Genomic DNA, 13,987 nt, shown 5'->3' on the forward strand with positions numbered 1-13,987 from the left:
TTTTGGCCTATCTCAGTTTTCAACATGCCTTCCTCACTAAGTGTAATCATTTCTAGCTTTTGATTTAAAGTGAGAGACATGTGACTCTTCATTTGAACAGTTAAAGGCCTGATTTCAATATTGTTGTGTCCCAGGGGACAGGGAGGCCTGAGGAGAGGGAGAGAGACTGGGGAACGGCTGGTTGGTGGAGCAGTCAGAACACATAACAGCATGTATTGATTAAGTTCGCTGTCTTATTATGGGCGTGATTCATGGCAACCCTAAATAATTAAAATAGTCACATCTAAGATCACTGATCACCATAACAAGTAGAATAATGATGAAAAAGTTTGAAATATTTTGAGAATTATCCTAATGTGATACAGAGACAGAAAGTGAGCAAATGCTGTTGGAAAATGGCACCGATGGACTTGATCTAGGAGGGGTTGCCACAAACCTTCAATTTGTAAAAATTGCAGTATCTCTGAAGTGCAATAAAGTGAAGTGCAATAAAATATGTGCCTGTATTTACATTTAAAGTAAACAAAATTTCAGTTCCGCAGTCACGCTAGCCACGTTTCAAGTGCTCAGTAGCCACACGTGACTAGTAGACCTTGTAGATACAAAATGTTGGCCTATGCAGGTAAGTGATATTTTGCTGCTTTACTTTCAAGTATCCTGCTTCAAAATGATGAACACTTAGGGTTTTATAATGTCCAAAAATATTAGTGTTTCTAAACACAAATGTGATGCATATAATAGTACCTCTGTCCAAATCCTGGTAGTCTTTCTGACCAGGTTAGTGTGCTCTTGGAATTATGGGGAAGAGTCACTACTATAAGAGTGTGAATTTTAAGAAACCCACTATTACTATATTCATTTTCCCATTTTGAATCTTTCTGAAAATTCTAATACTACACTGGACATTTCAAGAGAGTAACATTAAGAGACCCTATATTAGCTAGTGTGTTTATTTATCTTCAGATTCAGTGTTTATGCAGACTGACCTGGAGGGCGGTCAGCTGAAGCTCTAGAAGTTAATTCCATAAAACACATCCCTGGAGGAACCTGAGATGAGACACCTGAAAAGTGTCTCAGGTCTCCTCTTGGTACAGTAGGTAAAATCCTCTTGATGAAACACAAGAAAATAAATGAAAGAAATAAGTGATTAGAAAAATCCATAGCAGAATGGTGAGAAATTATTTTTAGCTTTTCAAAAATGAAAGATTTTACAAATGGTAATCCCAAATGTGATGAAACAGGAACATTGATGGTAGAAGTTTATTAAAGCAGTTGTGGAAAGAAGTTTAGTAGTATGTTAGATCCTGAGAAATGGGAGATTTTTTTGCCAATATATCTACTTCTATTAATTTATTCCAAGGAAGCAGTCTTAAGTACAGGAATTATTTTCTGTATGAAAATTTTACCCTTTATTATATATAATTTTAAAAATGGAGGCATTTTCAGTGCCCAAATATAGAGGAAAAATTAAGTAATTAGACTATGATTACAATTACGAGTAATTTTTTAAAATGTATAGAAGGAAAGCTGAAAGAAGTCTATCATCAGTGTTGACAGTAGTTATTAGAGAATGCTGGTTTTTGCTTTGATGCTTTTCTAAATTTTTAGTTTTTCATTAACAAAAAAGTAATATTACTTGGGGAAATTCTGTTTGGGAACATTATACCATCTGACTTTCTGGCTCTTTGTTCTGTGTTGAATTATTAGTCAAGTTTTAGGTTTTTGTCTAGATTTTTTATTTCCTCCATTGTTGCTTTTTTTTCCTATAATAACATGGCACAATGCATAACTGGTTTTTAGAACTCCAAGCAGTGCCTGTGCCTGTGTAACTTAGCTAATTGCATTTGGTGCTTTCTAAAACTTTTAAGAAGAGTAATCACATAAATAGTAAATTATGGTATAATGCTTATACATATATTTTGTAAAATTCTGACTTTCCTGCTTTTAGGATTTTGTAATGTCCAAAAGTATTTGAGCTTTTAGACACAAATGGGAAGCTTATAATAACCTCTGTACAAATCCTGGTAATGTTTTTGAACAGTTCAGTTTATATATTCCAAGCCTCAGAGTAACCAGTAAAAAAAAAAAAAAAAAAGATAATGCAAAGAAGTATAGCTAAACTGTCAATGGAGACATTAAAATGGAATGTTAAAAAATGTTCTGATAGTACAAAGAAAAAAAATGGTAGTAAAGGGAAGAAGAGGGACAATAGAGGAGACAGATGGAAAACAAATAATAAAATGGTAAATCTAAACTCAACTATATCAATAATTATATTAAACATTAATGGACTGAACAATCCAATTAAAATTTAGAAATTATCAGAAAGGTAAGTAGACAAAACTCAATTACATGCTGACTACAAAGATAATACTTTAAATATAAAGGTACAGGTAGGTTGAAAGTAGATGAATGGATGGGATATATCATGGAAATATGTCATGCAAATGGCAAGCATGTGAAGGCCCAAGTGGCTACATTAATATCATATAAAATAGATTGCAAGACATAGACTATTACCAGAACTAAGGAGAGACATTTCACAGGGACATATGGGGCACTTCATTAGGAGGAATAATAGTCATAAAATGTGCATACATCCAGGAAGAGAACTTCAAAATACGTGACGCAAAAAATTTGAAGGGAACTTCAAAATATGTGTTAAAGGGAGAAATGGACAGTTTCACAGTCTTGAATGTTGGAGATTTTAACATCTCTCAGCAATTGATAGAACATCTAGATATAAAAAATCAATAACTATAGAAAAATCTAAAAACCATTATCAAACACATTGACCTAATATTTTTGAAAATTGCATCCAGTACCTTCAGAATATACATTCTTTTGTGTACATGCTGTGGACACTAGGATAAACCATATGCTGGCAATAAAATACGTGTCAGTAAATTTTAAAAGGCTGAAATCTTAAGGGTATATTCCCTAACTGCAATGGAATTCTGTTAGAAATCAACAACAATAACATGTCTAGGACAAACTCAGACATTTAGAAATTAAACAAATTTTGAACTGAATGATAGTGAAAATACAATATATCAGAATTTGTGGGATGTACTAGAGCAGTGCTTAGGAATTTATAGCTATAAATGTTTGAATAGCAGAGAAGAACCATCTTAAATCAATTACTGAAGTTTTTACCTTAAGAAACTTGAAAAAGAAGAAATTGAGCCCAAAGTGGCTGTTGCCATTTACCCTCTCTGCTCCCCAACAGTCTGTGTGTCACATTATCATGGGAGCTGGAATCCTCCTCGATGATGGAAGGGACTGACCTGATTTTGGAGCCCATGGAAATTCCCCATGCCTGGAGCATTGTTGAAAATAACTGTGGTCTTGATCTAGGTGGCAAACAAACTGAGAAGGCCAACAGTAGTTGGCCTTTCTTAGGCTGTAACTGAGGCTGTAACACCAGTTGGGGCAAGCAACAGAGCAGCCTCACATTTAACAGGAGACCTGGCAAATGAGACAGCCATGTGGGCTTTGATAAGCTACTACATATTTCTGGGAATTTGGAAGGCTGATACATACTTAAGAAAGGCCAGAGAGGGCCCCAGTTATCTACTCACCCCTGGCTGAACATGAGACCAGAAAATGGAAGCTGTAAATTGTAAATTGTCTGTTTATTGAATGTGTGTCTCAACCTATACACAGATCTCTTGGGCAAAGGGTGGAAGCCTTACTGGCTCAAATTGTTTAAGCACAACCTCTGACCAGTTACTGGTCAAACGTAAGTTATTCCTAGGAGCGGCCCCTAGAAGCCAGACTTTAATAATAACAACTGAGCAGAGACGTAAGTGGCTGTATACTATAAGGGAGACAGACTATGTAGAATTAGTCTAGGCAATTCACTAAAACAAATAGCAGCAACAGCCCACCTGGAAGAGGTGAGGTTCAAAATCCAGGGGTGCTATGATATAGTCTAAAATCTTCAATTTTCAGTAAAATTATGAGACATGCTAAGAAACAGGAATGTATTGCTCATACACAAGAAATGAAACTAGCTAATAGAAAGTGTTTATGAAGGGGCCCAGATGTTACACTTAGTTAACAAAACTTCAGAATAGCTATTATAAATGTATTCAAAGAACTAAGGACACCATGTTCAAAGAATTAAATGAAAACATGTGACAGTGACAAATCAAGTAGGAATGATCAATAAAGAGATAGAATACATATAATTTTATATATGAAAATGGGAATGTATGTATATACATATATATAAATAGAAATTCTAGAGTTGAAAGTACAGTAACTAAAATGAATTCATTAGAGTGGTTAACAGCAGATTGGAGCTGGCAAAAGAAGGAATCAGTGACCTTGAAAATTTATCAATAGACATTATCTAGTCTGAGGAACATATAGAAAAAAGAATTTTTAAAAATATCAACAACAATAAGATATGTAAGACATCTTATGGCCAAAATAACTTATGTTTGACTGGTAACTGGTCAGAGGTTTTGCTTAAGCAATTTGAGCCGGTAAGGCTTCTACCCTTTGCCAAGGAGATCTGTGTATAGGATGAGACACATTTAATAATCAGACAATTTACAAGTATGCCCCAGCTTCCATTTTCTGGCCTCATGTTCAGCCAGGGATGAGTAGATAACTGGGGTCCTCTCTGGTCTTTCTTAAGCATGCATCTGCCTTCCCAATTCCCAGAAATATGTAGCAGCTTATCAAAGCCCACATGGCTGTCTCATTTGCCAGGTCTCCTGTTAAATGTGAGGCTGCTGTGTTGCTTGCTGCAAGCAGTATCACAGCCTCAACTCAGGGCCCCATAGAGCTGTGGAACATTATCAAGCATACCAATATATGCATGAGGCATAATGGGAGCCAGAAAAGAGAGGGGAAAGCGAGAAAGGGAAAGAAAAAAATATTTGAAGAAGAAATGACTGAAAACTTCTATATTTGATGAAAAATGCTAAACTATACATCTGAGACACTCAGTGTCTCCAAGTAGGATATTCATCTAAGAGATGTAATTGTCAAACTGGGGAATGTTAAAAACAAAGAGAAAATCTTGAAAGCACCTAGAGAAGTGATGCATTATGTACGAGGGATCCTCAATGATAAGATTAACAGCTGATTTCTCATAAGAAACAACAGTGGCCAGAAGACAATGGGATGACATCTTGTAATTACTGAAAACAAATAACAGTCAACCAGCAATTTTAAATCCAGCCAAATTGTCCTTCAGAAATGAAGGTGATAGGGCTTCCCTGGTGCCACAGTGGTTAAGAATCCGCCTGCCAACGAAGGGGATATGGGTTCGAGCCCTGGTCCAGGAAAATCCCACAGGCCACGGAACAACTAAGCCCGTGAACCACAACTACCGAACCTGCGCTCTAGAGTCTGTGAGCCACAACTTCTGAGCCCTCACACCTAGAGCCCGTGCTCCGCAACAAGAGAAGCCACCACAATGAGAAGCCCGCACACCACAACAAAGAGTAGCCCCCACTTGCCGCAACCAGAGAAAGCCCATGTGCAGCAACAAAGACCCAACTCAGCCAAAAATAAATTAATTAATTTAAAAAAAGTAAAAGCCAATAAGAATATTTAAGAAAAAAATTTTAAGTGAAGGTGATATAAAGATGTTCCCAGATAAATAAAGGGAATTTGTTGCTCTCAGACCTGCCTTACGAGAAGTACTGAAAGAAGTCCTTCCAGCTGAAAAAAGGACCACGTGTAATCCAAATTCACAGAGCAAATAAAGATCACTGGTAAAGGTAATTATGCATGTAAAAAACAGTATATTTGTTTTCTATTGCTGTGTAACAAATTACACAAATATATGACAATACAAGATATACTTATTACCTCACAGTTTTAAGGTGTTGGCCAGACTGTTCTCATCTGTAGGCTTAAATGGAGAAGAATTTGCTTCCAAGCTCATTCAGGTTGTTAGCAGATGAATTCCCTTGGATGTACAGGACTGAGGGCCTCAGCTTCTTGCTGGCTACTGGCTGAAGGTTGCCAGTAGTTCCTAGAGATAACCTGCAGAGTCTTGGCCTGTGGGCTTTCCCATCAAGGCTCCTTAGTTCATCAAGGCAGCAGTGAAAGTTGCTACAGTGAGTCTGCTAGCAAGATGGAGTCTTGTGTATCATAACATAACCACAGTAGTGACATTCCGTCACCTTTGCCAGATTCTGTTGGTTAGAAGGAAGTCACAGTTCCTGCTCATACTCGAGGGGAGAGAATTACACAAAGGCATGAGCATCAAGAGGCAGGGATTATGGGAGGGGCCCCCTTAAAATTGTGCTGCCAGAGACAATGGAAATATATTCCCCCCTTTTCATCTCTTAAAAGACAACAACATAAAACAATAATTATAAAACTATTGTTGGGCTTATATAAAGATGTAATATATATGACAATAATAGGACAAAGGAAGGGAGAGGAAAGGGGGCTATCTTGAAACAGTTTCTATATACTGCTACAATTAAATTCAAAGTAAGAATAGGAATGAAATAACAAAGAGAAGAAAAGAAATCCGTGGAATTGAAAATGGACAAATGATGGAGAAAATTTATGAAACAAAGAAAAAGCTGGTTCCTTGAAAAGATCAGTAAAATTGATAAAATCTCTAGCTAGACTGATGAAGAAAACAAAAGACACGTACCAACATCAAGTATGGAAAAAACTGTTTTCACTACAGATCTTATAGATACTAAAAGGATAATAAGGAATATAATGAACACCCTTCTGCCATTTAGAAGAAATGAACAGATTCCTCGAAAGACACATATGGCCACAACTGACCCAAGGGAAAAATAGAACAATCTAATAGTCCTACATCAAAGAAATTTAGTTCATAATTAAAACTTTACACTAAAGGTCTTTAGGTGGGCCCAGCTGCCTTTTCTGTTGAAATATTTCAAATATTAAAGGAATAAACAATAACAGCACTACCCAAACTCTTTGAGGAAACACTTCCAAACTTATTGTATAAGGCATATAGTACCCTGAAACCAAATAAAGACATTGCAAGAAATGAAAACCACAGACCAGTTTCACTCATGACAAAAGTTAGAAATAACCTTAACAAAATACTATCAAATCTCATCCATCATTATATAAAAAAGAATACTACATCACGACCAAGTAGTGTTTATCCCAGGAATGCAAGCTTTGTTTAACATCTGAAAATATGATGAGTAATTTACCCTCTTAATAGAATAAAAGTAAATACCAAATGATCCTTTCAATAGATGCAGAAAATGCATGTGACAGTATAGTATACCCATTCATCATAAAGACTCTCAGCAAGCCAAAAGCAGAAGACAACTTCCAAACCCTAAGGAAAGACACCTGTGAAAAACTACAACTTACATCATAGTAAATGGTGAACTGCTGAATTCTTTCCCTCTGAGATTAGGAACATGGCAAGGGTATATGCTTTTACTACATTTTGTCAACATTTTATTGTTCAAATAAGGGTCCTGGGATTGGAAAGGAAGAAGTAAAGCTGTCTTTATTTGCAGAGAACATAATTGTATGTTTAGAAAATCGTAAGAAATCTCAAAAACATTCTAGAACTAAAAAGTGAATTTAGCTAGATTACAGAATACACAAGTTGGTATACAAAAATCAATTTTATTTCTCTGTACCAGTAATTGACATTTAGAAAATGAAATGTAAAAACAATTCATTATGATAGCAACAAAGTTTAGTAATAAATGTAATGAAAGATGTGCAGTACTTGTATGCTGAAAAGTACAAAACATTGCTGAGGGAAATTAAAGAAGACCTAAATAAATAGAGAGGTATTCTGTGCTCATGGTTTGGAAGAATAAATATTATTTAGATAATTTGGGGCAGATTTACATTTTTAGAGTTGGTAGAGTTCCAGTCAACATTGTAACAGGCTTGTTTGAAGAAATTGGTAGGTTGATTCTAAAATTTATTGCCCAAAACAGTTTAAAGAAGGTTTGAGAATGTTACCTGCTATCAAAACTTACTATAAAGCTGCAGTAATCAAGACAATCTTGTACTGGTATATGGATACACTTTTAGATCAGTGGAACAGAATAGAGTTCAGAAATAGATCCACACTTGTATGGTAAATTGTTTTGTGGCAAAGGCACCAGGATAAATCATCGAGGAAAGGTAGTTTTTTAAACAAATTGTGCTGGATTAAATAGATATTTATATGGAGAATAATGAACGTTGATCTGATCTTACGCTGTACACAGAAATCAGCTAGGAATGGACCATTGCCCTAAATATAAGAGTTAAAAGTATAAAACTTCTAGAAGAAAACAAAACCTATGTGACATTGTGTTGGGCAAAGATTTCTTAAACAGGACACAAAAAGCACAAACCATAGAAGAAAACAAATGACAGTAGATTTCATCAAAATTCAGAACTTTTGCTCTTCAAAAGACACAGTATAGGAAATGAAAAGGCAAGCCATAGACTAGGAGAAAATACAAAACATATCTGACAAAGGGGCTTGTATCCAGAATATATACACAATTGAGTTTTAAACTAATAATGAGAACAACTACACAATAAAAATGGGTAAATGATTTCAACAGACACTTCACAAAAGAAAGTATATGAATAAGCCCAGTATCAGTAGTCATCAGGGTAATGTATATTAAAATCCCAATAAGTTACCACTTTATACTCAATAGAATTGATAAAATTAAAATTACTAATAATGCCAAGTATTAGTGAACATGTAGAACATTAGGAACTCTCATACATTGCTGGTGGGAGTGTAATATTGTATAGTCGCTTAGAAAAACAGTTTGGCCCTTTTTTAGGAGGTTAAATGTACATTTAACGTATGACCAGCAATTCTCTCCTAGGTATTTACCCAAGTGAACTGAAAACATATATCCACAAACAGACTTGTATATGAATGTTCACAGTAGCCTTATTCATTATAGCCTAGGAATAACCCATTTATCCATTTGCTACTGACTATATAAATAATAACTATATATCCATATTATGGAATACTGTTCAGCAATACAAAGGGATTAAATTTTTTTTTACATCTTTATTGGAGTATAATTGCTTCACAATGGTGTGTTAGTTTCTGCTTTATAACAAAGTGAATCAGTTATATATATACATATGTTCCCATATCTCTTACCTCTTGCGTCTCCCTCCCTCCCATCCTCCCTATCCCACCCCTCCAGGCAGTCACAAAGCACCGAGCTGCAAAGGGACGAACTTTTGATGAACCACAACAACATGTATGAATTTCAGAAACATTATGATAAGTGAAATAAGTCAAATACAAAAGCCTAATACTCTATGATTCCACTTATATCAAATTATAGAAAGGCAAAACATTAGTGGTTGCCTGAGGTCTAGAGTCTGGGCAGGAAATTGTCTATAAAGAGGCAGGAAGGAACTTTTTGAGATGATGGGAATATTTTGATTGTAGTGGTAGTCACATGACTGTATACAATTCGTCAGAGTTCATCAACCTGTATACTTAAAATGGTTCAGTTTTATTGCACCTCAGTAAAGCTGTTGCAAAGAAAGAACCATATTGGTAGGGAATGTTTGTCTGCTTTTATTTATATATGCTTTCAAACTTTTCAAATGGGTTTCTTGAGACTGATACAATTTGTATTAAATAGGTTGCACCTGGGGGGAGAAAGCTTGCTAAAGCAGACAAAGTTATGAGGTGATGGGGCTACCATGTTAGTGTTCAGCGAAGGATTTTCTGTTGAAGGAACATTTGAACAGACACAGATGAAGTGAATTCAGTTAAGTCAAAAAAGGTCTCTTCACATGTGCCCTGCACATTTCTTACAGAATTTATATCTAGGTGTTTTGTAGTTTCTGCTACTATTACAAATAAGATCTTTTTCTTATCTTATTGCGTTGGCTAATAATCCTTAAATTAATTTTTGTTTTCATCTTTGTCTTATATTTCCTATTTGTTAATTTCTTGAGGAAAGTAACTATACAGATTGTATATGTTGTTAACCTACAGTCTTCCTTCTGTGCTGTGTTTCCAGTGTGTGCTCAATTAATGGATTTTAGTGGTTTTTACTTAGACTAAGCAGATCATTGCTGTATTTGTTAATCTTTGTTTTTCCTAGCTCAGTATAGCACCAAGTTGTAAGTAGAATCTAAAAAAGACCTGAGGTGGAAAACTAAAGATGCCAGTGCAATTTTATGTAACATAATTTTAATTTTACTGTCAAACAAAGCGAGTATAGGATGCACATGAGACTGTTTGCTGGCAACTTTAAAGGCACCCATGGTGGATGAAAGGTGGGAGAAGTGAAAAAAGGTATTCTTGAATTTCACTAACAGATTAAAAGAGAATGTCTGGAAGCAGTTGATTGGTCAGGTATAGATTAGGGATGGCCATCTTGGCAAGATTTACGGTTTTATTTGAATAGAAGGGGTTCTTTTATATTTCATGCCTGTCTTAGTCTACTTTAGGTAAGTGAGGTATCTGAAAACAGATTTGAGGGCTCAGCATCATCTGTCAAAATGGCAACAGTAGCTCATGTTCATGCCTTACCAGTAGATGGCAGCAATGTGCATTGTTTAAATATTCTTGCTCCTTTTTTTTTAATTAAGTAGTGAATAGGTACTGTATATTTTTCTTTTAGTGAAGACCAAGGCAGATATGATACCCTCATTTTCTTTAAACACATAAAAGTCATATTAGTGTTGTGTAATATCAGTTTATATGAAATAATCTTAGAAATTCAACTGATATAGCTTACCTAAAAAGTGTTCACTTTTTATAGCTTTTGTTGTAACTATTTCTTAATTGAAATTTGTATTTTCCACAGTATTATTACTATTTTAGATACAGTTTTCTGCCTCATAGGTTTTTCTAAGAGACCAAGCTGTCATAAAATGTTTTAGAACTAAGCAACATTTTACTAAACAAAATGCAAGTGTTTTGTTTAATCACATGACTGTGGAGGCTTTTTGTTTGTTTGTTTGAAGAACACTTATGAATTTTTCTCTTTCATGAACAAGCTAAAAATTAATGGTGACTTTTATAAGAAGAAAGTATTTTAATCCTTGGTAGTTAGGTCCAACCAGTTATCTTCACACAGAATTGCTGGCCTCCAGGAAGTGACCTACCTATAGCATATGAGGGTTCTTGCCCCTTTTCTGCCCTTGTCCAGGAAGGCTAGTGGGATGAGAGCTGTGTAGAACTGACCCTCAGCTTTAGGAAAGACTGGGGGCAGGTGACAAAAGTCTGTGACTTGAGGAGTCATACAGCAGATAAATCATTTTAGTTTCTTTTCTTCTCTTTTATTTCTTTTTTTTCTTCCAGAAATCTGTCGATTTAGGAGAGAGGTTTGGAACTGTTTTAGAAAATAATATTTATTCAGTGCTGAGGTTTCTCCCAATTTTTCACACAATGTGTGCTGTTTAATTCTTAAAAACTGCAAAGTTCTTGTAAAACGAAGAATTCAGAATAGAGTTTTATCTTATAAAAACATGATTTATCAAGATCACTTAACATATATCTTACATGTTTTGGAATTCTTACAGATCACAGAAAACCTTTTTTTTTTTTTAATTTTTACCTAATACACCCTAAAACAACACAGTCTGCCAGACCACAGTACATCCGTAATTTAGAGCAGCAGATGTTGCTACACATGCTTCTTTTTAAGACCAAGAAGCAGCAGAAGAGAAAATAAAACAAAAAGTTCAAAACAGAAGAGCAACATGAAACAGTACAGAGATGAGGGAGTTGGGAAGCCAAGGGCAATTGGTGAAATTAGCAAAGAGAGGGGATGTGGTGATCTGGACTCTGTGTTTTTTGTATATAGCTTTTAAATGCTTTGTAAGTCATATACTCATCCTATTAATCGAGGCTTGATAACTTTCTACTAAAATTTTTTTTCCATTAAAACGGTATTTCAATTAAGCTGAGGCGAGAAGGAATTAATATTCATTATAGTGTTTAATCATTTCACATTTCATATGAGAATTGGCTAAGATGTGCTGTGCCATGGCAGAGTTCATTGCTTTGTCTCAGAGTCTGCTAATGTTTTCATTTTGGTTTTAACTCTAGCTGATCCCACAGTTAAGGACTTAATCGGAGGCTTCACTGCACTTCATTACGCAGCCATGCATGGCCGGGCTCGGATTGCACGCCTGATGTTAGAATCTGAATACAGGAGCGACATTATTAATGCAAAAAGCAATGATGGCTGGACTCCCCTTCATGTGGCTGCTCACTATGGTAGGGACTCATTTGTCCGACTCCTACTGGAGTTCAAGGCTGAGGTTGACCCGCTCAGTGATAAAGGTACAACGCCGCTTCAGCTCGCCATTATCCGAGAGAGGTCAAGCTGTGTGAAAATCCTCCTGGACCACAATGCCAACATCGACATTCAGAACGGTTTCCTGTTGCGATACGCTGTGATCAAAAGCAATCACTCTTATTGCCGAATGTTCCTTCAGAGAGGAGCAGACACAAACTTGGGTCGCTTAGAAGATGGACAAACTCCTTTACATTTGTCTGCCCTTAGGGATGACGTGCTTTGTGCACGGATGTTATATAATTATGGAGCGGACACGAACACAAGGAACTATGAAGGACAGACCCCACTGGCTGTTTCAATAAGCATTTCTGGAAGTAGTCGACCGTGTTTGGATTTCTTACAAGAAGTCACAAGTATGTAATTTAATTATTACTACTATTACATTTTTTTTAAATTTTGCATCTTCTGAGGAGCTTAAGGTATTTTTACAACTTAAAATGACCAGACATTAATGATTCTTATTAGCCTTGCTCATTCCATTCATCTGAACTGAAAAGAAAGCTCTATATCACAGGATTTCATTAAAAATTCAGTTATGTTACTAAAAGTAAATGGGGGTAGATAGGGTGTTAGAACACCCTCGATGTTAGATGTTAAGATCGATGCTAGAACAAGGCAGTTCCTACTGGTCATAAACATAGTCTTTCCAGGCTTTCCTGGAATTGAGACTGAGGAATTAGGAGAATTTTGGATCTTAGCATCCATAGCTATGGAAGTGTCCTAGAATTTGTGCTTTATTGCTAAGCTGTTGCTCATGTTTTATTGTTGCTTTTCTTCTTCTTTACAATGTGAACACACATGAAATGGAACAGCAGTGTTATTTATCAGACATCCTAGTAATGCAGGTTAAGGATGATAGAAATCAGAAAGTGTTGTAAAGAAAAATTTGCTCCCAGTGGAAAATTTGGTGCCACTGTCTCTGGCCCACACAGGACTGTATAACTGACCTGTTTTTGTGTGGGCACTTTTTTTTAAAGCCAGGAAAAGTGTCTGACCCATTGTGTGTAGTGGTGCATGTGTTCGTGTTGTTTTTCGGATAGAGGTATTTGTTTGTGTGGAGTAGCCACCCTCTCCTGTCCGACTTCCTTGTGACCAGTCGAGTATGTGTCTCAGAGCTTAACATCACACATGAAGCCACAGTCTATAAACAGAACATTTGTCTGCCACACTTTTTAATGAATTCCCCTTCCTTACCTAAGTTTTATGTTTCATTCATTGTTATGGAAGAAGAAACACATTCTGGGTACCAGGTACTGGAGGGTGAGGAGTTTACTTGACCTGCTTGTAAATAATCCACTGCCCCCCTGAGAGCTGAATTTGGGAGTAGAAAACTTATGAAGAAATGAAATGTAATTTGTATTTTGTTTATTCATAAGAAAGGAAGGATGAAATTATTACCACTAGGTATATTCAGACTCAAGCATAAAAAGAAATCACACTCAGGATCTAACTCATGCTGTCCAATAGAACTTTCTGTAATGATGGAAATGGTCTCTGTGCTGTTGACTGTGGTAGCCACTATCCCCATGTGGCTGTTGAACACTTATGTGGCAAGTGCCACCCAGGAACTGAATTTTTAATTTTATTTAATTAATTTAAATTTAAACATCCACAAGTGCCTAGTGGCTGTCGACTTGTACAGCACAGATATGCCTGCCTTGGGAGAGATGTTTTGGGCTATCTGGTAGGTGGTCCCT

General features: G+C 36.0%; 1 protein-coding gene across 1 annotated transcript in view; it reads left to right on the plus strand.

Annotated features, from left to right (window-relative positions):
* Positions 1 to 13,987, plus strand: part of ASB7 (ankyrin repeat and SOCS box containing 7) — a 49,057-nt gene that overhangs the window by 18,815 nt on the left and 16,255 nt on the right. Inside the window, exon 5 of the mRNA XM_004271648.4 lies at positions 12,038 to 12,643. Within this exon, the coding sequence (XP_004271696.1) occupies positions 12,038 to 12,643 (606 nt within the window). The remainder of the gene's footprint in view (positions 1 to 12,037; positions 12,644 to 13,987) is intronic.

Source organism: Orcinus orca, chromosome 2 (assembly GCF_937001465.1).
Source record: "Orcinus orca chromosome 2, mOrcOrc1.1, whole genome shotgun sequence".
Taxonomy (NCBI): domain Eukaryota; kingdom Metazoa; phylum Chordata; class Mammalia; order Artiodactyla; family Delphinidae; genus Orcinus; species Orcinus orca.